Source organism: Babylonia areolata, chromosome 1 (assembly GCF_041734735.1).
Source record: "Babylonia areolata isolate BAREFJ2019XMU chromosome 1, ASM4173473v1, whole genome shotgun sequence".
NCBI classification, from domain to species: Eukaryota; Metazoa; Mollusca; class Gastropoda; order Neogastropoda; family Buccinidae; genus Babylonia; species Babylonia areolata.
This window is the reverse complement of record NC_134876.1, coordinates 61,876,744-61,902,747: the sequence shown is the minus strand read 5'-3', so window position 1 is coordinate 61,902,747 and position 26,004 is coordinate 61,876,744. Positions and strand designations below refer to the sequence as shown.

At 40.5% G+C, this 26,004-nt stretch overlaps 1 protein-coding gene across 2 annotated transcripts; it reads left to right on the top strand.

Annotated features, from left to right (window-relative positions):
* Positions 1–4,125: 4,125 nt before the first annotated feature.
* LOC143285001 (uncharacterized) lies at positions 4,126–25,765 on the top strand. Of its 2 annotated transcripts, XM_076592179.1 has the most exons (10): positions 4,126–4,358; positions 6,335–6,425; positions 7,072–7,171; positions 7,996–8,155; positions 8,925–9,070; positions 11,557–11,651; positions 12,272–12,418; positions 15,223–18,924; positions 19,649–19,966; positions 20,527–25,765. In XM_076592179.1, exons 2-10 carry the CDS (start codon positions 6,420–6,422, stop codon positions 24,490–24,492), a joined length of 8,640 nt encoding a protein of 2,879 aa, XP_076448294.1. In that variant the 5' UTR covers positions 4,126–4,358; positions 6,335–6,419; the 3' UTR covers positions 24,493–25,765. The 2 variants fall into 2 exon arrangements, with proteins under 2 accessions (XP_076448294.1, XP_076448287.1); XM_076592172.1 differs by lacking the exon at positions 6,335–6,425.
* The last annotated feature ends 239 nt before the right edge of the window (positions 25,766–26,004 follow it).

Here is a 26,004-nt window from a genome sequence, read left to right as displayed (position 1 = left end):
CGTTCCCCCGCTGTATGTTAGGCTGGACTTAAAAAGATCAAGATTTGGACGAGGTATATGCAACTTATGTACATGTTTTATGTTATTTACTGGGAAGTTATTTAAAATTGAAGGAGGTGCGTAGCCACTTACTATTTTGTGCATAAAAACAGCCTTATTATATTCTAGTTTTAGCTCCAGTGGGAGGATATCAAGTAACCTATAATCATTAGGAATTAATGAACATGACTTTAATAAAACTAATTTCAAAGCACGTTTGTATAATCTAACAAGAGGTTTTAAAGTATTAGCGCTAGCAGAATCCCACAACGTAGAAGCATAATCTATTATCGACTGTATGTGAGCATTAAAGAATTGTTTTCTGGCATGAGTATTTAGAAAGTGTTATATTTTTGATAACTGGAATACTTTTTGAGACATCCTTTTACATAAATAAGTAATGTGTTCAGACCATGATAAATCATTGTCGATAACTATACCTAAAACTTTGTGGGATTTGACTTCTTCAATTTTTACATTGGAAATGAAAATATTGAACAAATTTGTTGGCATTATCTGGTGTTTCTGTCGAGTTGTTACAGACATGCATTTAGTTTTTTTAGCATTGAGAGACATATGGTTATGTTCTGTCCACTTAACTAATCTGTTCACACTGTCTTGTAAATTGGATGTCAGAACTTTGATACATGTATGGTCGGAGTGTATGGAGTTGTCATCGGCAAACAATTCACAATCAGATTTGATATAAAGAGGCAAATCATTAATGTATAAGGAGAAAAGAAGGGGGCCAAGAATCGATCCTTGTGGTACACCATACCTTATTTCTTGAAAAGTTGATTTGGAAGACTTAATGCAGACCAGTTGTTGTCGATCTGATAAGAAGGAAGAAAGAAATTGTAAAGTATTCTTAGCTAAGCCATAACAAGCAAGTTTCTTAAGGAGAAGAGAGTGATTTATTACGTCAAAGCCTTTAGCAAAATCAACGAAGACAACACCTGTAAATTTACTATTATTTATATTTAAGAGCCATCTATCTATCATTTGTGTCAGAGCAGTATGACAAGAATGGTTTTCCCTAAAACCTACTGTACTGGGTGAATTAATTGATATTTGTTTTTGTGACACAGTATATGTTTTTGGATATGCTTTTCAAGTGGTTTTGAAAGAACCGATAGTACAGATGTAGGATCACCTGATTTGAAGAGTGGAAAAACTTTAGGCCGTTTGAAACATACAGGAAAATAGTTTTTATCAATGCAGAGATTATAAATGTAGGTAAGATACTCTGTTATTACTGTTGCCGAAATCTTCATGATTTTGCTATCCAGTTCATGTATATCTTTGGAGCCGTTTTTGCATCATCCACCATGGAAGTAATGTTGGCTTGGATTGTTCCTCTACGTGGCACCAAGAGTTCAATGTTTGTTCCAGCTGAAGAACTCTTCTGTTGAGTGCAGGCAGCGGGCTGGAGGCAGGTCAGGCTTTCTGTCCATGATACAGAGATCGTCGACACTGATTTCTGGTCCTCTTATTGATGGGGGTGGTCTTCTTGCTGGTGGGTGGTGTGTTACTATCACCACAAGTACTGGCCGCAACAGGTGGAGGAGGGGAGAAAATAACCACATTGTCTGGTCACTAGGCTGCAGTAAATCAGAATGTGGGGGTGAAGAACCAGAATCCGTTCGAACAGTCACGTTGGAAACTGTCACAGGACTCCAGTCTGCCTCTGGGGGTATTAACATTGGGGACGTTGAGAGAGAGGTGATAAAAGTTATTGGAATGTTTATAAGTGATTTAGTCAGTTTTTCAACATCTTTTCCATGCATAAAGTAGTAAATAATTCTTTTTAACACCTCACATTCTTCAGTGTCCCAGTCTGGACAATTGACTCCTTGACACAGCAAGGTTCCTCCAGATTGTTGCGTAAAATACAGACGGTTGTAGTTACACATTTTGTGTCTTTGTAACAGATGCAGAGAACAGATTTGGCGACTCTTGATGAATGTGAAATTTGTCTAAGAATAGATGGAGACAAAATAAAACCATCATAATCATAGTCATCAAACTGGAAAGATAGTTCTTCTTTGATGGCTGAGTAGCGAAAGCAAAGACAGTTACGCCACAATGCCAGTTCTTCGTTATCACACACAAAACGTTTTTGAATATTGTCAAGAGTTAGCTTCAGTTTTTTGCCTGCAGTTTTCTCATCATCAGACATGTCTCTAGTCAGCCATAAAAGAAACAATTAAAACAGAATTACACCACACACACTACTCACGTGACAGTTTGTCACAGTGCCGGTCCTTGTTTATCCATTACAGCATTGTAAAGCACATTTCAAGTGGCGATGTCATATTTCACAAAACGACACGAACGTTCCTTCGCGATCAGCCTTTTTTTTTTTTTTTTTTTCCCAGCACAGCCTGTTATGGAGGGTGGACACTGCACGGACTGTACAACACATCAACGGCTACCGTCAACTTCGGTACACATGCACTCTTACGCTGACCAAAAGTCGTCGTCGTCGCCGTGTTCAGAAACCTTATCACACGTGCAGCTCGCCTCTTTTTTACCGGCCTAGTTAGTTCAGAACCGTGCTCAACTTTCGATCCTTCTTAATGATGTAGTAATTGTTTTAGCAAATAATGCAAGATTCACTTCGATCGAAGAAAACTACTTACGCCATCGGACTTACTGGTCATTGACACATCTTCTTGCAAATATTCACAGTCACACAACGTCTGAAAGCACAATGATTCTTCACATTTTTAGAGAGCTGAAAGTGCGACCACGTTCTCACAACAACAACCGGAAGAGAGAGAGCTTCGGTTCACCCAGCTACCTCACTGCTACTATATAGGCTCCAGAAAATCCACAACCATGCTGCTCGTTTTGTCTTTCTCACAGTGGCCTCCGAGGCTGAATTTGATCGCCGCGTCTCTCCTCATCTTCATGCTTCACGCTGGCTCCCAGTACCAGTACAAGAAAGAATTATTTACACAGTCGTCTCTCTTTGTTTCAAGTCTGTTGAGACTTCTGGTCCACAGTATCTTTCTCGGTGATCTCATTCATCCTTATATACCCTCGCGCCAGCTCCGCTCTTCAGTTCTTCTCAGTGACATCCGCATGCTTGGGATCTTCCCCTGCTCGAACCAAAACGTATGGCCAACGCAGTTTTTCATACCATGCCCCCAATCTTTGGAATTAACTTCCTTAGCCTATCCATCACTCATCTTCGCTGCAATCTTTCAAATCCAGTCAGGATAACTATAATAATAGTTATTAACTAGAGGAAAGCGTATGACTGCTTTCGTGGTGTGTGTCCGAAAGAAAAGCCGGAGGGAGGAGGAAGATGGGTGCATTGTTATGACGCATATTTTCCAGACAGTATTTCCGCGGTCTGGGTTCGAAAGGTCTCGCCCTCATTCCCGAGTTTTAAAAATCAAACCGAGCGTCTTGTCATTCGGATGCGACGAGAATCCAAGGTCCTTTGTAAGCATGCTAGGTCTTGGCGCATTGAAAAAGAACCCATGGCAACATAAATGTGCAAGGGTGCACGGGACCACTGTCACAGTGACAGCAGTGTGCGCGTTGTGTAGAAAGCTAAACAGCCCAACCCCCCCACTTCCGCCCTTCACCCTGATGTGTAACTAGGTTCATACAAGGTACCCCATCAAAGTGTCTGCATATTTTCCTGCTCTGGCAAATACTGTTGGATAAATCCGCGCAAGTGATGGGTACAGAAATAGGCCTGTGTATGTAATGCACTTTGGACCTGGCTGAGTGCGTTTGGCCCATGCTGTTGCAGGGTATGGGATCTGCCAAGCAAAATTAATGTGGATTAGTCCGAACAAAGTAACGCTTCTTCCTTGAGATCGAAACCGAAATTTTCAAATACTTCTGAATGGTTTTGTTTACAGTGTGTGTGTGTGCGCACACACACAGCTATGTGCTTGTGTTTGTCACTCGTACGAAAATGTCAAGCCTTTAACCTGGCTTCAGCACCTGCTGGCAACGAAAGTAGAACCTCCTTGAGCCTCGTTTTGATAATGAAAAGTCAATCCCAAAATCCCCGGTACTTCAGGTCATGTGATCAGATTCTCAAAAAAGTATTGGGCCAAATTCGGCCGCACTTCCTGACAACACGTCCAAGTCTCGTGTGAAACTTCCTGACTGAGTTTTCAGGAAAGTGCGGAGAAGATGCAATGTTTTTGAAAAGTTTGAATATTTTTTCCAGGATGTGAAGGAGAGGCTTATAGTGTACACGAGAGTCACGTTCTCTTTGTCCTCAGTCCGGGATCTATCATACATGAATGGCCTGTGGGACTCGGGTCGGGGAATTCCCCTTTGTCCGAGTGGTGAGCAAGTGTGGTGTGTGTGTGTGTGTGTGTGTGTGTGTGATCGTAGCTCAGTGTTTTTCACGTGGGAGAGAGAGAGAGAGAGAGAGAGAGAGAGAGAGTCGTTCATATTATTATAATTATTAAAAAGTAGTTGTTAAGAATGTTCATCATCATTTGTTGCTTTGCTGTGGTTTTGCCCAAATTTGTTGAGAAAAGTCTCCCAACAACAACAGCAACAACAACAACAAACCTGGTGTGCGTGTTTAAAAAAAAAAATTTTTTTTACATTTCTTTTCATTTTCATGACCAGTGAGATTTTGGAACTGGAATTTTAACTTTCAGTTACACTTCTTGTTGACAGAGAAAAGACAAGTCACAGTGTCAGAGTTGCAAGCTGGATGAGAAGACCTGGAACAGACTTAGGGGGAGATTACTTTTTTCTGTTACCAGTTAGGCTGTCAAAAAAGCTATTCCTATTTTTCTTTATTGTTGTACTTCAAATGATTCCCCTCCCCCAGTCGTGTCAAACTATGACCGTCAGAACAATAGAGGAGGCGACCGTTGTCCCAACTATCTGGGTTAGAATTTGATTATAGTGGAGAGTTACATCCCCACTCTTTCGGCCAAGAGGACAGTCTGCGTTGGGATGGTTCCCAAAGGCCAACTATACCCCAAGGCTGCAGCACCAAGAGCCAGTGCAGTCTTGCCTCCTAGTTTGAGAGTCATAGTCCTTCATAAAAAACTTAACTGAAAATGACTTCCCATTGATCTTACAGCTGTCACTTTGCTGTTGGCCCGGCTCTAAGTTATGCAGAAACACAGAATTTAATGTTCTAGTTCAGTAGTTTGTTTCATTTTCTAAAAGCAGGGAAAAAACCCCTCCAAAAAACCCATTCCTGTATTTATCAGGAGTTCAAGCTCTTGAACACTGTTAAATATATACACATTTTACTGATATGAATTGATATTTCAATCATGCCGATCAAATAGATAAAGGTAAAATAACAAGTAAAGCAGTATATTGGAAAGAAAACAGAACATTGGAACATCTCTTTATTACAAGGGGTTCCTGGTTCACAAAGGATATTATCTATCAAAATAAAGAAGGCACTTCATCTATGTAAATAAGACACTGTAATAATCTAGTTTTATCTCATAGTTAAATTTTAAGAGCTGTCTGTGTACATTTTTGATAAACACACTCTTTCATTGCCATAGGCGACTTTAGTTGACTAGACAGTGGACCACCATAGGCAACTTTAGTCGACATAGTTTCCTTGCCAATAGCTTGACTAACCTTTGTCCCCTGACTGAGTTTGAAATGAACAAGTCCATTGTGTTGTTTTGACATGAACCAAAGCCCATGACTGAGAGCATCGTATCAAAAATGTAATGCACTGAGGAGCATTTTTCACACAGAAACTTGGCAGTGAAAGAGTTACGTTAGTTTCCATACCCTTCTGGTGTGCAGTAAAATGCCCTAGGATGGAATTTTCCATTTGCATCACTGTGGGAATTTTCCAATTGCAAAATCATTCAAATTTCAATTCACATGCAATTGCCATGATAGGATAATGTGTTTACATTCCTTTCAGAAAGGTATAGGCTCTATATCTTTGACAAGTTTACATGCCAGAATTGTTACCTTTCATGACCAAAAGCAGAACATCTCTTGGCAAATAATTGTCACTAAGCGTAAAATAGGCTTGCCACTGAAAGGGTTAATAACTTAAACACATTTTATTACTTTAGATTGGTTGATATAAATGATATTATATGTTAGAGATCTGTAAAGGATTGATTTGATTAGCATTGAGATTTCTTTAGTTCTTATACACAATAGTAACAAAGCAAAGGCTTTAGAATGAAAGAATTTAGCTTTTCCCAATAACTACCAGCATTCCAGTCTGGAACTCACTGCCAGCATTAATGGCAGAGACCCCCACCTTGTCATCCTTCAAGAGGGAGCTGAAAAAATTATCCTTTTGATGTAGATAATGTCCTGGGTTTAACCAAAGTAGGGCTGTTGAAGTCCAGGGCTGTACCAGTCGGGGCCAAACCCTGGGCTACTGATGCTGGATGGAGGTGTGAAAACTGTTTATGTTTGTAAAAACAACTCTTATCTCTACTTATTTTTACTTACTCTGTTTGGTTTGTGGTCACAGCATCATGCACAGTATGTCAATAAAGGTCATTCTGTGATAGATGATAATAAACAATTGAAGGACACACATTCACACACACAGAGCGAAACCTGCACATGCACACATTGTCAAGTTCAAAACAAAATCATCACAACCATTTATAGCTACAAAACCCACCCACCAACCCATTCCTTCCCTATTTTTTATTTGTTTGTTTTATTTTATGTCATATTTCATTGTATTTAAATTGTTGATTCTGTTTAATTATTTTCCTGTTTTCTTTAAAAAACCAAGTCATTTAATCATATACTTTACGCATGTCATTTGTATGCCTGTCAACTGTTATACTCTAAGAACACAATGTTGACCATGTGACTATCAGTCCTATGTGTAGCCTGCAGGTTAATTAATTTTTGTACTTTTAAATAGCATTTGTAATTTGAAATAACTGACATTTTGTGTGTGTTCCTTTTCAGTATTCCTTCCACTTTCACAAAATGTAAATGTTGAGTCTGTTGTACTTGACATGAGTTTCCTTTTTGTTTTCTCATTTGTATTGACAATGTATGTTGACTGGATTATTGTAGACCCCCAAAATGGCAAGAATAGACGAAAAAAAGGATGGCAGTAGTTATTCTCCACCACGAACATTCAGCATTCCAAAAATAAACAAGGCCAAAATTACAGGTAAGAATTTTGATACTGTATGATTAACTTTACTGAGAACATTGTGCATATTTGTTTTTTTATATGGCTATTTGAGGTAAAAAGAATGTGGTCATCCTATTGAAGATACTACTTAGTACTTGGATACTTGAGTAAAGTAATGAATTTACAGAATTCTTCACAGCTAGCTGTGGCTTCTTGCCACAAACACAGTGGCTTTTCTTTTATCTTTTTTCACTGGCTCTCAGAAGAGTAGGGACATGTTTTATCAGAAGAAAGTATGTATTAATCTCAACAACTTCATCGAGCAGTTCAGTTTGATATAATTTTGAAGGAATGACTGATATAATTTTGAAGGAATGACTGTGTGCACTTTGAATATGCTGACACAGAAGACTGTGGCAGAAATTCACCCCATGGAAGTGGAAGGGGTACATGTGTGTGTGTGTATGTGGGGGATTTCTGAATCAGTTTTGCATATGTGTGAATGACTGGTGTGAAAGCGATTTGATTTTTCTCTGTACAAGATTCAGCCCTATAAATATACTTTAATTACTTTTTTCACTATTGTTATGATGTTGATGTTGCTTTAGAGGTCCTGTTTACATGATCATTCTTGATGAGCTGATTTGTTATCCCTTTGTCATCACAAAATCTGTGTGAAGGAACAGGCCCTTTACTGAACTTCAGGGCTAGATCAATTTATAGTCTGTTGTCAAAAAGGAAAATACCCAGGATGATGAGAGGATGGTTATCATCTTGAATTAACCCTTTTTGTTTTGTTGTGTATAAATGCATATCGCTAATGCTATTTTTGATTGCGCCATTTCTCCCTCTGTTAACAGGAACACTAGAACATGTGTCACGGAGGGACAGAGAGTTTCAGGAGTTAATGAGGGATGCTGATCACACATGCTTCTTCCCCCTGGCCAACTTCAGGAGGCAGTGGAGAGTTGCTGCTGTCTGTATGGTCAGGCCCACCTCTGAAGTGCAGGAGAATTACAGGTAAGACTTTGCAGCAGGTAAAGACCTGGCATAAATGGCTGTGTAGATTAGACATTTGGTGGGGGACTGCAGTGATTAAGTGCTTTAGGGCCTTTTTACTGATATTTTCTGAAAGAATGTTGTGATTTATGAGCATACTGAATACAGCATGGGTGTTTTTTTCAGAAGATATCAAAAGTTGATTCATGGATGAATGAAATAGTAATATAAGCTCAAGAATGGCTATTCCATGGTGGGATTAAGCAGTTTGCTGGAAGTAGTCTAAAAACTAAGTTTCCCCAAACATAAATGGAGGTGCAAACAATATTATGGGGCTTGAATCTCCACAATGACCTAGCTACTGTATACTGGACTAAAAATATTTTTTTTAAAGAAGAAAATTAAGCAGTGTGTGCTCTGGAAAAAAAAGAAGGAAAAAATGGGCTGTCCTCTTCACAGAGGCAAGCTTTATTGTGTGTGTCATATCTGGTATGATGCTCTGCTTGCCAGTAGGTGTTTTCAGAAAGCCACATTTCAGAATGTATTGAACAGCCGTCATATCCTTTGCACTGAATTGTCAAGCTATATGTATAGAAAGATATCATCTTATATTGTTGTCATGATTTATTTATTAAAGGATTGGTTTTTCATGGTATTTAATATTTTCACATATCAAGTTGTGAAATCAGTTGCTCAAACCGTCAAGTGTGTTAGAATAATATAGCTAAAAAGTTTATGTGCTGTGACCAGCTGAAAATTTTTGTATGTGTGTTGGCATGTATATTTGCAGACAGAAACGAGGTGATCTGAAAAAGCAGCGTGGGAGTCATGCGTCACAAGAAACACTTTGTTTTTTCATCTGCAAGGACAAAGCCCAGGCCTCAAAGATTGCCAGATACGGACTGCGGACTAGTTCCAGCAGAAATCAAAGTTTAGGTGAGCCTCTTTCTGTATGATGTCATGATTTGCATCCTTACCCCAGGTATGATGACTGACATTCAATTGTCAAGAATTAATTTATTGTACATGTGATGGGGTGGTAAGGTGGTGTTAGAGAAGGTGAAGACAGGTATAAGGTGTTTGCAGAAGAGAGCTGCAGCCAGGCAAGGTAGACTCGGGAAGGCAGTGCGCTGGTTTTCTTCTTTTATTTTCTCATTCTTCCAGGCCAGTTGAGTTCTCTGTTTGTCTGGCATTGGCTCACTCCTTATATTCTGCTCCGCCGAACCGCAAAGCCAGCGCCGCGAAGCGACTCACGAAACCGGCCCTCCGCGAACCCTGAGGGGCCAAGCTTGTGTTTGTTTGACCAAATTTAGCGGCTTCTGACTTTCGGCTCATGGAACTAACATAGACATATTATATATCACACAAAACGAGCATTTTCTTAAGCTAAACCATTTTCTACAAAAATAATGTAGTTAAAAACTATAAACAAAAAGAGTCACTGAATGAACGAGCTTTTAACGAGTTCATGTATCATTTTGTACATTACAACAATCAATACATCGCGATATGTAATATAATTGCAACAGTTAAGTAACTGAAAATCCTGAATTTCCAACTATATAAAAATCATCTATAGAATCTGCTTCTAAAGATTTTTTATGTCAAAATTCAAGAGAAAACTCAACGGAGAGCTCCTGTGTTGGCCTTGGCGGTGCTTTTGGCACTTGTGATCGACAATGAAATACTTCGTTTAAACCAACTACAACACAATTATACATACACGATACTAATCAGATTGATAACAGAAATGCAAACATCTGCAAGACACGCTATAAAAATGACTAGGTATTGTAAAAACATATTTTGCTCAAATCGGCACTGACGAATTCCAATGGCTTGAAGAAGAGATAGTTTTGTGGGGCCGAAATGCTGTCAGACATTTCGTACCATCGCATGCCTATAACTTAGGTGTACACGGAAAGCAGTATACGAGAAGAAAGCTTAATCATTTACATTTTAATGCACATTCTAAATTCCACGGCAACTATATCGATTTATAGAAAACGAAGGTATTTTGTATGTTTCAACTGAGTGGATTTCGAAGATCGCGCCAAAACTCATTCACATAAATATTAGTTTAAAAAAGTTATAGGCTTTCTGGCCAAATGATATCATTACATTTGAGAAATATGGTCGTTCTGAAGTCCCATAACATTAAACTATAATCTCATCTATAAGGAAGTGTTTGTAATTTAACAAATTGATGAAAATCATCATACAGTTCCCTGTAAAGGGAGATAACTTGTGACCGATTTACAACTTCCTTAGTAACCTTCGGGGAGTCACAAAAGTCGTCTGCTAAGCTGGCCCAACGAAGATTGTAGCCAACCCGGCTACATACAAATTAAACTTCATTGATTTATATGGTTAAAAGGTGTTTTTTTTGTTTTGTTAGTCTGTTGTAAATCTCATTGAATTAGTAAATTTTCTTTCCCCTCAAGGGAAAGAGAGAGGTGGGGTTTTGTGAGAGCAGTGTACAGCTCTGAAGAATATCTTTTGCTTGGAACTGTTACAGTATTTCATTTGATTGAAGAAAACTTTTTTTTTTTTTTTTTCATGAGCTTTAAAACTAGTGGGTAGGATGTGGGACGAGGGGTCAGGGTATGTGTCAGTGATGTTTGCTGACCATACAGCTCAGTGAATTTATAGAAAATATTTTGTATGCTTTTTTCTTCTTCCACAGTTGTTTGTGTGTGATTTTTTAATTTTTTTAAATTTATTTATTTATTTTTACTCATATGATAACATGCTGAATGATAAGTATTTTTCTTGTGTTTTGTTGGTGTTTCCATCTGATGAATATATAAAGATAGGCTGGGTCCAATCCTTTGCCTCTGTCATCTTAACCTTCCCTGACAGAAGTAAGGTACCCATTTACACCAGGTTGGAGTTCGGAAAGTCACAGTAAAGTTGTTTTTTTCCCAAGGACACAACACAAAGGCAGAGCAGGGCCTCAAACTCTGATTACACCCAATCATGGTGCCTCCTGAATGAAATATGAAATATGCAAAAATCACATTCTGTAAACTGTTTTCAGAAGCTCCACACTCTCTTCCTTCCTTGCCTCCATGTTTTAATGTTCTGTTTTTTTTTGTGTGTGTGGGGGGTGGGGGGGGGGAGGGGGATGGGGGGAGGGGGATGGGGGGGGGGGGGGTTTGAAGGGACTAGCTTTTTTAGTTTTTGTTTTTGTTTCACTTTGATTTTTATTTTTTTATTTTTTTACCTCAGTTGCATTCAGGTCATGCAGCACCATTAAAGTTAAAAAGAAAAAAAGAAACCCACTTTATTCAGCTTATTATAAACACAGAAAACCCTAGGAAAGATTAATATATTTTTTTGCTGTAATCATCCATGCTTAGTATATTTGGTGACCAGTCTGAATTAAATAGCATGTTTGATTCAGTTTGTGATGTTGACAGGAAAGCCCAGTCAAGGTGTTTACCTGTTCCGTTATCTGGATGTGGCACTCAGGTCACAGGTGAAACACAGGACTGCTTATATATTTGTATTTAAGGTAAGTTACTTTTGTCTTATATGTTGCGTCTTTAAACTTGTAGTGGTAACTACCACCGAAAACAGAGTATGGCTGCATACATGGCAGGGTAAAAACGGTCATACACGTAAAAGCCCACTCATTTACATACTAGTGAACGTGGGAGCTGCAGCCCACGAACGAAGAAGAAGAAGTAGTGGTTGTAACTGTCTGTCTGATGTTCACCTGTACAGAACTGTGGTGGTGGTGATGTGGTCTTTGTTCTCCCTCACATGATTAAAAATCATAATCAATACAGACTGCCAGCTCGTACAGATATTGTTTTTGTTTGGTTGTACTTCATTCTGTCATTCTGCTGATGTAAAACCAATTATGCTGGTTAAAACAAAAATGCTAGTGTTTGTATTTACTACTCACACAGATTTGCATAACTGTTTTTTCCTCTTACCAGTAAAACAGCCAGTATAATCTTTTTTTCCCTATAATTTAAAATTTTTTTTTATTTCTGATATACATGTTTTTCAGTTCTTTCTTTGAACTTATTCACAGTGATGATTTAGGGACAGTAAACACACGTGAACATGCTCTGTGCCTGAAGTTGTAAGCAAACAGTGTTGTAACATGACTTTCTGCCCTGACAGGTCATTCTGGGTCGTATCAAGAAACTGCCATTGTCAGAGTCTGGCACAGTTGAGTCTATTGAGCCAACTCCAAACTTTGACGCACACTTGAGCCTGACGCCACTTGAGAGCAGTGATCCTGTGCCAGTTATCTTTAGCAAGTCACAGGTGGGTGTGATTTTTTAGTCGTGGATCCTGTGCCAGTTATCTTCAGCAAGTCACAGGTGGGTGTGATTTTTTAGTCATGGATCCTGTGCCAGTTATCTTTAGCAAGTCACAGGTGGGTGTGATTTTTTAGCCGTGGATCCTGTGCCAGTTATCTTTAGCAAGTCACAGGTGGGTGTGATTTTTTAGTTGTGGATCCTGTGCCAATTATCTTTAGCAAGTCACAGGTGGGTGTGATTTTTTAGTCATGGATCTTGTGCCAGTTATCTTTAACAAGTCACAGGTGGGCATGATTTTTAGTCGTGGATCCTGTGCCAGTTATCTTTGGCAAGTCACAGGTGGGTGTGATTTTTTAGTCATGGATCCTGTGCCAGTTACCTTTAGCAAGTCACAGGTGGGTGTGATTTTTAGTCATGGATCCTGTGCCAGTTATCTTTAGCAAGTCACAGGTGGGTGTGATTTTTTAGTTGTGGATCCTGTGCCAGTTATCTTTAGCAAGTCACAGGTGGGTGTGATTTTTTAGTCATGGACCCTGTGCCAGTTATCTTTAGCAAGTCACAGGTGGGTGTGATTCTTAGTCATGGATCCTGTGCCAGTTATCTTTAGCAAGTCACAGGTGGGTGTGATTTTTAGTCATGGATCCTGTGCCAGCTATCTTTAGCAAGTCACATGTGGGTGTGATTTTAAGTCATGGATCCTTGCCAGGGTGTGATTTTTAGTCATGAATCCTGTGCCAGTTATCTTCAGCAAGTCACAGGTGTATGTGATTTTTAGTCATGGAACCTGTGCCAGTTATCTTTAGCAAGGATGAGTGTGATTTTAAATCATGGATTGTATGCATGTCATTCAAATGATGAATAATGTTTAAGATATAAGAGAATATGATTTTATCATCAAAATCAAAGTAGATTGTCTGTATTGTATACATTGGCAGGAACCAGTTCTGGTGTAACAGCACCACATTATTTGTGATATAATTTTGTTTTTAATTACACATACTTAACCGTGACCCACTAGTGCAGACTCCAGCAGGGGTCTGACATTCCTGTCCTGTGCAAACTACTGTCCGCCTATGCGGAGAAAACGAAAGTAGCTACGGCCGATAACCTCCCGGAAGTAGGTAACCTCCCCTTTGCCCCCCTGACTAGCACCCTCTTTTTCTGGCAGCCATTATGACTCCTGTTCCTGTGCTCTTCATACGGCTAAGTTTTTTTGTATTTTCTGTCTGTCTGTCAATTCTCTGGCGTTCTTGTTTTTTTGTCAAATTTTGTCTTCAACCACTAGGTAGAAAATTTCCTTTTGTTTGTACCAATCTTGAGTCAGTACTGAAACTTCTTACTTGTGTTGTGGTTCCATTTTATCTTCACTGACCCATATTATGTTATTTTTTGGTGACTTTGTTCTGCATAGTTAGGAGATGGATAATGAAAAAACCCAACAAAAACAACAACAAAATTTCCACCTGCAGATTCTTTTGCTGCTGTGACCTGTCAGTGTCGTCAGATTTCCTTAAAGTGAAATAGCGTTTTTGATATGTATTTCTTTCGCACAAATTAAAAACTTATTTACAAGATTATTTAGAAAGTTTTGTGGCACACAGAAAATCTGCACTGTCAAAGCCCTTAAGTTTCAGTGTAAGGGACGTAAATCCATATCAGTAAATGACATATTACTGGTGAGGTTACTTCCCTCTATTTGCAAATCTACATGAATCCTCAAATCCTGCCAGTGCAATTGACCAGCAGAGTTTCGTCTAATCTGAGTGTCAGTGCATGTGCACTCGTAAATCAGGAATTGATAAATGACTGAACTTATATACTTACATGAAGGGCGAATAAAAATTTTCACACTTAGGTTATGTGTTCACAGCACCACACACACACACCCACACCCACATGATAACGTATATTTAGGGATTGCAAATTTAGTAAACTGGGTGCTTTGTTTTTTCCAGTTATTCCTTTCCCAGAGAAAAAACTTGGAGTAACGTGTGTGTGTGTGTAGAGAGAGGGAGAGGGATAACATAACATCAGGGGTAAACATTTAGCCAAGTGATGGTTTTTCCCCATTAGACGTCACTCGGGAAAGGGAAAGGGGAGACTGATGCGAGACTGATATGCTCATATCACCTCATGCATCCCCCCACACTCTTCCTTCTTCACACTCATTCAAGCTGTCACACCATTCTTAACAACCTTCTGCCATCATATGTTATACATAACTATGAGACATTTGCATGTGTACAGAAGAGAAGAGAAGAGAAGAGAGGAGAGAGAGAGAGAGAGAGAGAACCCACTGAACACTGTACACTGAAGTATTTAATGTCATTAGCTGTACAGCTCTAGTGACAATGGGGTACAATCAGAACAATAATGGTGAAAACAATGAACCAAAATAATACAGAAAAACAAAAACTTGTAGCCAAACAAACTCTTGACAATTCATTTTTCAAGTAAGCACAACCAGAAATCTTTTTTTTTCTTTTTTATTGTTGTTGTCTATCTTGGTATTGAAGCTCTTATTGTCTTAACATGTACTGCTTATCTTCCTAATTCTGTATGCTTCAACTATAAACTTTGCACACCAATGACATCCCTACTCCTTGCAGTACTTGTTTGGAAGATGATGGATTTATCATGAACATTATCATATGCTTTACAAGAGAGAGAGAGAGAATTCTATTCAAATGGAGAAAGATTAGTGAGTGAATAAATAAATTTTATTCAGAGAGAGAGAGAGGGGGAAGGGAGACTGAGAGTGAGAGAGGGATTGATTGATTTAAAGGTAATAAATATATATACTTTCAGGTGTACCTGTATGAGTACACAGATGATGCAGTGCCAGCTGAATATCCTCGTCAGTGCCTGCCCTGTGCTCTACTGGAGTTCTCCAATGGGAGCTATCACAACAGGAACACTCACTCAGAAAATGCTTCCACCAGTGCTGCTGCTCCTGTTCCATCTCTTCGTATGCTGTCAAGTGAAAATGATACGCATGTTGGCAGAAGTACCTTACAACAGCCATCTACAAAACATGACTTTTCACGTTCAGCCAATGCAGTCGCTTCTTCTTCACCGCCCAGTGTTGATTCAAAACGTCTGCATGTTGAACCAACACAAGAATTGTTGGCAGGAGAGATGTTGGCATGTGATGCAGAAACAGATAAAACAAGCCAGAATGGTGAAGAGAGAGTTTCAGACACTGAACAGCTTTTGTTCCCTGTGTGTCTGAACTTTCAAGATCCAAGGTTTTATGAAGTGGTTGGGCCAAGTTCTTTCAGAATGAACACCAGTCAGAACACAGAGAATCTCCTGTCTGCTGTAGAAGGCCTCTGTCAGAACACAGAGAATCCCCTGTCCATTGAACAGGGACACAGTGATGATACCAGCTACAGGCAGCAGGAGAGTCATGTGCAGTCAGATCACTTAGAAAAGAAAAGTGATTTTTCGGAACCCACCTGCCATTGCTTGCATCCAAATGGAAAACTTCCCAAGAAGAACAGCACCATCAGCAGAGATCCTAGGCGACGAAAAAATACTGCATCCTCTGAACCACATTCAGCGAGTTCTGAATATGATCCTGGTGTTGGCAGTGAGCCACAGCGACAAACCCAGGGTACTTCAACACTTGGTGTCATGGCTGTAATCAGTAAATTTATGGGAGGTAGAAATCTCAGTCCTGAACAGGCTGAAACAGATCCAGGAGATTCGTGGGGGCTTACCTGGAATAGAAAGTTTGATGTGAATGATGAGGTTAGAAGTACAGACTCTCTTCAAGATGACCATTCTCATCAGCAAAGTTCAGATTTGGTGACCAGTGTCAGAAGAATTGAAATACAGAATCATCCATCATCATTCCACCAGCTGCCCAAGAAAGACAATGCATTTGTCCACCAGTTAGAGGCCAGTATGGAAAGAACAAAAGCAATTCCATCACTGTCATTATGCAGCATGCCATCTTCCTCAGTTTCACAGGTAAACGTAGAGGGGTCAACAAATTTAGCTGAAACTGAGAGCTCAAGGTCAGTGCAGACAGCAGCACCTGCCACAAGTGTTTTGTCAGAAACAGCTTGTGCTCCTGCATCACAAGGCTATCTGTCAGGTGCATTGGGTATGTTGAGGGAATTTACACAGCTTGCCATTAAAACTGTAGGGTTGTCTGCTCAACCCACATCAACGGCAGAACACACTGGCACAGAGTTTCATGGTTATGAATCAGTGCAGAAAACTGTCTTGAAAACTCCTAGATACAGTGCTTGGCAGCCACCCAAGGTATCACCATCTGAGACTGGAATCAGAATGTTCAGTGATGATCCTCAGCATGACAGATGGAACATACCAGCTGTGTTGAACACACAGTGTTCAGTGTCTGCGAATCAAACTGCCCTGCCAGGACTTCAGCAAGATGCTCCAAAGTCTGCAAAGCATGATACTCCTGGGTGTCCTGCTGTACAGCCACCCCAGACACCACCTGAGCTTAGGCCAAAAACATTCACTGATGATTCACATTACAGTTGGAACGGACAAGCTGTTTTGAACACACAGCGTCCTGTGCCTGCCAATCAAACTGCACTGCCTGCATTGTCAACAAGACCACTGCCATCAAGGCTGGTAGAAACTGGGTACAGTTTGCTGGATGAGATATCAAAAAGTGATGAACAAAAAGACAGTGACACTGATATTGTGTGCTATAGTGTCCCAGCTGCTGGAAACTCTACAGGCTTTGAAGAGGAGTGCTCGAGTGATATGCATAAAATCATATTGTCAGCACTGCAGACTTCAGATGCTGATGAAGAGGATAGATATCTTTACAGTGATTCCCCATGTGTGCTGCCTGTACTGGAAATCTCAACCCATGCTGAAGGGAACTGCACTGAGGCTGAGTTGGTACACCTCAGCACAGAGACAGGTAAAGCTCCCGCATCAGCAACTGCTGGTCCTGTTTCCTGTGGCAGGTGTGCAGAAGGATCAGACAGAGAAAGTTCAGAGTTACCAAGCAGATCAGGAGGAATCAGGAGCTGCAGCATAAATATGAACAACACAGACAGTCCTGTTGGGATAGTTGGCCAACACAGTGATGGTGGACTTCAGCCACCGGGTACTGCAAGAGAGGACAGACTGTTAAAGGAAGGCGGCAAGAAGAACGAAGCCACATCAATGGAAATGTCTCTTCAGAGTTTATTTGATGCAGCCCCAGAAAGACTTCAGAATGGTACTGGGCATTCTCAGCAATCAGGGAAAGAACACAAAATGACCTGTCATCAGGTTGGTGAAGTGGAAGGAGGAGCATTGCATACAGAAAAAGGCAACATCAAAAATGCAGATATTGATGACTTTGTGTCAAATATAAATCCAGAGGGGTGTACAACAGACAGACATTTGGAGACCAGCAGTGAAGAAAAAGAGTCTCATGGGGAGAATGAAGAAACTGAGACCAGTGGACTCCAAGCCATAATTCATGTACATGAGGAAGTTTGCATGGATGAGGCAGATGGAAGCTCCAGTGAGCAGGATAGTGTAATCAAACAACAGAAGAGCAGGGTACAAGTGAATGGTGTGTCTCAGAGTGAGGATATCTCTTTGTCTGACCAGTCACACTCGATGAACCAACACACATTGTCCACAAAACAAGAGCACAGTGTGAATGAAAGTGGCAGAAGCACTCCACAGCTGAAACACCTGACTGAAAAATCAAAAAGGACAACACAGCCTGAGTCTGTGTTTGAGAATCAGGAAACTATTGCTTCAAAGCACCCATTGTCACGGGGCTTTCCCGCAGAGGAACTGAGCAACTCTCTTACAGAGACTGACCAAAACACAGCTGTGTTGTCTTGTGCAGATACACAACTGAACAAGGCACCAGTTAGACCAGAATACTCTTTTTTACAAAACTCTCCTGCCGACAAAGAAAAGGACACACTGAATGACAACAAAGAAAACACAACTACACTGCCTCATGTACAAAAACTGAACAAAAAGCCTATTGACCAAAGAATTATTTTACAAAACTCGCCTGCTGACAAACAAAAGGACACTGTGAGTAACAATGAAGAAAACCTAGCTACATTGCCTCCTGTAGAAGAACAGGACAAAAGGCCTGCTGAACAAAGCATTATTCAAGAACAGAACAAAAGGCGTGCTGAACAAAGCATTATTCAAGAACAGGAGGAGGAGGGCCTAGCCTCAGAATATTCAGGAGCACACAGTGTATCCACAACTGAACATCTTGATGGTTCAAGCGAAACTAATAATATTGCTACTGTTCTTTTCCTCCAGTCTGAAAAAGAGCACAGTACAAGTCCATGCGGTAATACCAGCCAGAAGAAGAACGCCATAAGTCAGTGCATTGCCAGCACAGCTGGTATGACTGAAGCAGAGCTTGCTGTTAATTCTTCCATGATTGAACAGGCAGCAGGGCTTTGTGCACAACAAAGCATGCACACTGATCACCAGGGAAAGACTTCAAGGTCTGCAAATGGACCTAAAAACATCAAACAAGATGAAGGAAAGGTACTCTTTAAAAAAAATTAAAAAATAAATATGGATTTATTTTGGATGATAATATAATTATTTAATTTTATTCATTGAAATGAATAAATGTGCATATACTGAAAACAAGAAAGATCATTTTTGTCATTCTCCTAAAGAAAATACGACGATGCTGTCAATGATGTGTTTTACTTCTGACCATTGTACAGTTGTAATTATTTGAGGCTTTGATGTACAATACCAACTTCACACTTTCCAGTCACAGTCCAAGTGGCTTCAGAGTGGTTTACATGTTGGTATTCTTGCTGCTGAAAAAGAAGAGAAGAAGAAGAAGAAGAAGGAAAAAAAAAGAATTAATCAGAGTGTGAGAATGTAATTGTAAAAAAATATTAAAAATTAATGACCCCATTGGCTGTTGGAATATTTACTGTTAGTTTTGTGCTAGTCTGTGTTCATATGTGTGTCTGCATTATTGTATGTGTGTGCATGTATGGGTGTGAGCATGAGTGAATGTGTGACTGAGTGAGTTTATGTGTGTGTGTTTGTGTGTGCGTGAATGCCTGGGTTTGTGTCTGCATGATGTGTGTGTGTGTGTGTGCGTGCATGAATGCCTGGGTTTGTGTCTGCATGATGAGTGCATGTGAATGTATGGATAATGTGTGTGTAAGAAAAAAAGAATGATGAACATTCTCCCCCCTAACCCCCCCCAAAATGTTACAGACTATCCCTTGAATAATTGTCTCAGGCTGACATCAGTACCTGGAGCAGCAAGAGATGGGATCTGCTGATGAGTCTCAGGGCACAGACTGACCATGTGGACAACAAGGAAACCCACAGTTATGAAGTCAGGAAGGTTGCCATAGCCACCCACAAAGGTCAAAACGCAGGAGCAGTGAACGCCCGTCAACTGGATTCAGCGACCAGCACGCTGTCAGGAGAAGTGGGGTCCAGCAACAGGGAGAGTCGTGCGCTGCCCTTGTCTGCTGTGGGTCTGAAGCACTGGCTAGAGGCTATCATCAATCCCAGGCTTAACCCTGAAGTTATGGTGGTTGATATTTTGAAGGTGCGTGTTATTCATATTTGGATGTTGTTTATTATTGTTATTCTTTCTGATGGGTCTGTTGTTAAACGTAATTGTGATTTTGTCATACTTGTTGATTTAGACAAATTATTTTAACTTTCACCGCCTGTTTCGCATTTCAGCACCAGCCAGGTATAACGCCCATGTTGCTGATGTGTACACCAGATCATGGGTCCGGTTATTCACAAACCTACTGCTCATAATTTTCAGTGGTATGCCATATTTGAGTCACATCACAGGGGAATCCCCAGCTATTCTTAGATGCCATCTTTTCTGTGCTTCTGGCACCAGGGAGTATTTCACTCTAAATTGACTGGTGGTGAAAGGGTTTTGATTAATCATATTAATAACTGAATGTTCTGTGCACATTTTCTGTTGGGTTTTGGTTTGCGTCTTGATCTGTCTGTCTCAGTATCTGTCCATGTTTCTTCGGTCTGTCTGTTCCCTCTCTGTCCTCAGAATTCCTTTTGTGCCTTTCTCTGGCTCTCTCATTTTCATATTTTATTAACTTATTTATTTGGTTGTTGTTGTTTTTTTTGCAGGCTTTCATGGGCAAAATAAAAGTAGACGTGGACAACTGTGCAGTATGTCAGAAAGTCACATCTGTGTCTGAGAATGATGAAGACGAGCAAGCAGGGACAGAGGAAACATCCTTGTGTGTGGAACCAGACCCTGCTGTTGTCCCACTGGACTGCAGCACTGTAAAGACAGCAGAAGACAGTACAGAGGTCCAGTCAGCAGCACTGAGCTTAAAGGACCCATGTGAGGAACTCTGCTTCACAGATCATGCAGAAGAAAACATCTCCATGGATCACCTGACTGAAGGCAACCAGGAAAAGTCAGGAAAAGAGACTGTGAATGACCAGTCAACAGAGGACAGCCTGAAAGACCAGCAAGCTGAAGACATCCTGAAAGACCAGTCAGCTGAAGACAACCTGAAACAACAGCCAGCTGAAGACAACTTGAAGGATAGGTCATCTGTAGACAGCCTGAAAGACCAGTCAGCTGAAGACAGTCTAAAGGATAGGACATCTGTAGACAGCCTGAAAGACCCGTCAGATGCAGACAGCCTGAAAGACCAGTCAGCTGAAGACAACCTGAACGATAGGTCATCTGTAGACAGCCTGAAAGACCCGTCAGAAGCAGACAGCCTGAAAGACCAGTCAGCTGAACACAGCCTGAACGATAGGTCATCTGTAGACAGCCTGAAAGACCAGTCAGCTGAAGACAGCCTGAAGGACCAGTTAGCCGAGGAACAGTCTGCAGAAAATAATTCTACAAAAGGAGAAAGAAGATGCAGCTTTGAGTTGTCTCCATCATCAGTTGCTCAAAAAGGAAATGCTGGTGTTAATGCTGTGTCCAGACAGAAACATGAATGGCGTTGGAGCACAACAGGATATTTCAACAGTAAGCGGCGCTATGGACTTGGTGGCTCAGTCAGTGGTGGTGCCTTTGCTAGTTCTGAATGTCCTAAGAAACATGCTCAGCCTTGTAAAAGGAAAATGTTGGTGAAGAAGGAAGAAAAATTGATTTCATCTGAGGCTCAGAACAACAAGAGCAAGACCCTTTTGGCAAAAGACATTGGAACTGGTTCTCCAATTCCAATTCTTATAAGTGGAACAGGGAAAAGGTTGGTGAAGAAAGAAGAAAAGGTTAATTCATTTGAGACTCAAAACAACAGGAACATGACCACTTTGGAAAAGGACATTGAAACTGGTTCTCCGATTCCAGTTCTTGAAAGTAGAACAGGGAGTACACAAGACAGGCGAAATGTTTGTAGTGTGTTGCCATCACATGAGCAAGATTATTTCTGTCAGACCAGTGTGAACCCAGAAAACATTTACAACTGCATGTTAGGAGACCAACAACAACCTTATCCCAGCTTGACTTCTGCGCCGAGTGTAGTTTACCAGCAGCTGTCTTTTGTGCAGATGTTGTTTCCACATGGGCCTCCCCAGCATTCTGCAGAAAACACCAGGCAGTTTGAGCCCCTTTCCGAACCCACAGACCGTCCTTCACTTACATGCACCACACAGCCAGGCACCTCAGGCAAGGCAGCAGGGACAAAGCGAGTGGAGAGTGGATGTTTGCAGCAGCAGTCAGGCAAGAAGGATGTGATGTATTGGTTCACGGACATTGTTGGAGAGAAAAGAAAATGGGTGCCAGAGACAGGGCCAGAAGGTGTAGCAAAGAGGTCAAGGCGGGATGCTTCTGTGAGAGACAAACATGGTTTGAAAAGGAAACATGGGGAATCTGCCAGTGCAGAGACCGAGCATGCACCTTGTGATTCTAAACAGGAACATAAAAGAAAGAGCTTTGGTGAGACTTTGAAAGCAAATGATCTTGAATCTTTGCATTGCAGAGATGAAGCAGAAACAAGCTTGAAACATGTTGTGTCCTCGAGTGACCTGCACAGACCACAGCAGATGTCTGAAAGTCATGAACCTGAACACAGGTCATATGATCACATCTTACAGAAAGAGCACAAAGCTTCGCCATCAAACTATGACACTCACGGAGGCCATGATAGAGTGTTGAAATCCACAGAAAAAGTCCCCCCAAGAAACAATCTTTTGGCAGAGAGACGCATGGTTTCTTCTGCTTGTCAATCAAGGGAAATAGCAGATGATGAAGGATCAGTAATGACAAACCAGAAAGGTAAAAGAAGGGAAGATGAAGATGATATTGAAGATGACAACGAAAGAAAGAGAAGAGATGTAAAAACCATTTCTCAAGAGCAGCCTGTATATGCAGAGAAACAGCCCATGCTGAACCAGGTGAAGGACAGGGCTGAAAGCAGTGAGAAGTACAGGCATTATCAAACACCTGTTCATTCTACATGTGCTGACAAAGTGAAGGACCATTTTCCTTCCGCATTTGAAAAAAACAGTCCTGTGCTTGATACAGCAGAACCAGACAAACAATCAGTTCCTGATCCAAGTTCTTTATCAAGAATTGAAAAAGACCATAAAACTTTGGGTTGTAGTTCTTTGTCAAGGAACCAAGGAAGTGCAGCAAGGCAAACAGTTCAGTCTCATGCAGATGAAGCACAACAAGGGGAAAATGGGTATCTTGTGAAGGGAGCCTCTTCAAATAAACTCTTCAAACAAACATTGAGGAAAAAGCAATATCTTGGATCCACAAGCCATGGTGAACGGGTTGCGAGTGTACTCTCTCAGACCTCATTGAATAGAAGGTTGCCAGACTTTACAAGTGATGCCGATTTTTCAGCAGATATATATGTCGATTTTTCAGCAGATGTACATGTCAGTAAAGAGATTGATCAGATTTCGTTCCATGTAGCAAAGTCTGTAGACAGCAACAGTAGACCAGACCCAGGTGGTGCACTGTTCCAAGAAAATGTCACAATGTCTGCACAGTTCCAAGAAAATGTCTCAACATCTTCAAAGTTCAGAGAAAATGTCTCAACATCTTCACAGTCCAAAGAAAATCTCTTATGCTCTTCACAGTTCAAAGAAAATGTCTCAACATCTTCACAGTTCCAAGAAAATGTCTCAACATCTTCACAGTTCCAAGAAAATGTCTCAACATCTTCACAGTTCAAAGAAAATCTCTCATGCTCTTCACGGTTCAAAGAAAATCTCTCAGGGTCATTAAAGTTCCAAGAAAATGTCTCAACATCTTCAGAGTTCCAAGAAAATGTCTCAGGGTCTTCACAAATCCAAGAAAATGTGCCATGTTCTTCAAAATCATCTTGGGACTATGTGAGTGAGGATATGAGCATTTCAGCGCCTGCCACTGCAAACACAAACAGGAACTGTAGAGCTGGTTGTACATCAGATAATACTGGCCATACATCAGACAATACTACTCCGTCTTTTAATCTAGAAAGTTTTAGTGCAGACCAGATTAACTTAGAACTAGAGATAATTTCTAGCTGCTTCAATCTGGTGGATGTTATCTGCAAAGCAAGTGATAAGACAGACAGTGCATCACCACCACCTTTTGCCAACTTGGTTGACATGGATGGCAAGACTTTGAGGAAGTCTCTTGGAAGCGTTACCAAAGAACTACAGCTAGCTATTAGAAGCATAGAGGGAAAGCACATAGGCAGACCTCACCAATATTTACCCCTGGAACTGCTTTTACCTGATGAAGCAAATGAACTGTACACAAAAGAGGGTGCTTTTGTGATGCTGATTGCCAGCATTCCCCCTAAAGCCTATACAAAGTTGGTGGATCTAAAAACCGCTGTTGAAACTGCCATGAAACCTGTGAAAAAAGGATCACAAGACAAGGGTCAGATAGTTCAGCTTCAGCAACAGCGTAAGATTCACTTGCAGAACCACACTGGCAGCATTAGCATCAAGCTTTTGAATCAGCTGCGGAAGAAGTTGGGTTTCTACACAGATACTCAGAAACACCTGGAGCATGTTCTGGGTCAAGAAAGTGTTGCCAAGATGACATTCTTCAGGACTATGTTTGAAGCTGTTCAACACCACCTGCACGTTGTACAAAGGGAGATGCATCGTAAGAACAAAATGTAATGGTAGCTAATTGATTGTACCGGTACACTCCACTGATACAGACTGTCTCTGAAAAGAAAATTTTAACACAAACTACACACTGGTGGGTATTTTATATTGCAGTTTTCTGTCATGGGATTTGTTTTTATATTGTTCTCAGGTTGGTTGACACTTTTCATTTGTTCAGCTCAGTGTGATACTGCATAACTACAGTATTGTTGCCATAATGACTTTAAGGCATGTCAAACCCAGCATGAACTGTGCATTTTCTTAGAGAGAGAGTAACTGTATTGCTCAGTGATGCAGGTTGTGATGTCTGGAATGACTGTTGATGATTTTGAGGTTTGTGCTTGGCACATCTAAAGTGCAATAATGATCTATTTTGGATTCACTCTGCCAACCCCAACAGAACCCCAGGAGTTTGAGATAAGGTGGGAAATCTTAATACAAGTACCAGTGTCCACAACTTCAGTATGAAATAGCTCACTTTGGGGGGCCATGTAAGGCAGTAAAAATCTGCTGTTCCCTCCAGACCATCCGTATCAGTGCTAAATGTTGGACCCAAAAGATTACAAGATATGCTTACACAGGTGGACAAAATCTTCTTATATGTATATCACTAATTTAGAATGAAATGAAATCCTTTGCTGATTTTTCTGATTTATTTTTTATTATTGACTTTCTCAACCATTTTACACATTGACATGGAACTTGCTGTCTACAAATGACATGATGATGTCAAGGCTGCACTAACAAAACATTTAATTTCAGTCTCTTGTGTGGTCTCATGTGATTTGTTGATAATTTTGTCATACTTCCACTTCCACTTGACGACCAACATCAGTATGTTGATGAAACTTAATATACAGTTCAGTATCTTTGGAGATGATGCTTATAAATGCTTCCTGTAATTGCTCAAATTGAACTCGCTTTTGCGTTTTGATTTTTTTTGGGGGGTGGGGGTGGGGGGGGGGAAACAAAAAACAAACCTAACATGTGTATTTCTATTGTTGATAGATAGTTGGCTTGTTAAATCTTCAAGAAGATTGTTGACAAAAATCAATTCTTGCTTGCAGTGTATATTACAGTTAACTCACAGCTGGTTAAAAATCATTTCTGGAGTGGATGCTGTTGTCATGGGATATCAACAGAGTTTAAGCAGTCATCAGTCATTGTTGAATATACAATCACACATTGATTTGATCTAACCCTTTCAGTGCCAAACCTCAGCTCAGTGACAACTATTTTACAAGGGATTTTTGGTCATGGATGGTAACAAAAAAACAAAAAACAACCCCCCCCCCCAAAAAAAAAAAAAAATCTAGAATGAAAACTCCTGAAAGACAGCATGTATAACCTATACTTTTGTCAAAGGAAATTGAACACACTAACCAATTATGACAATTTCACATGAATTTAATGATTTTGTGACGGGCACAATAGCCAAGTGGTTAAAGCGTTGGACTTTAAATCTGAGGGTCCCGGGTTCGAACCATGGTGACGGTGTCTGGTGGGTAAAGGGTGGAGATTTTT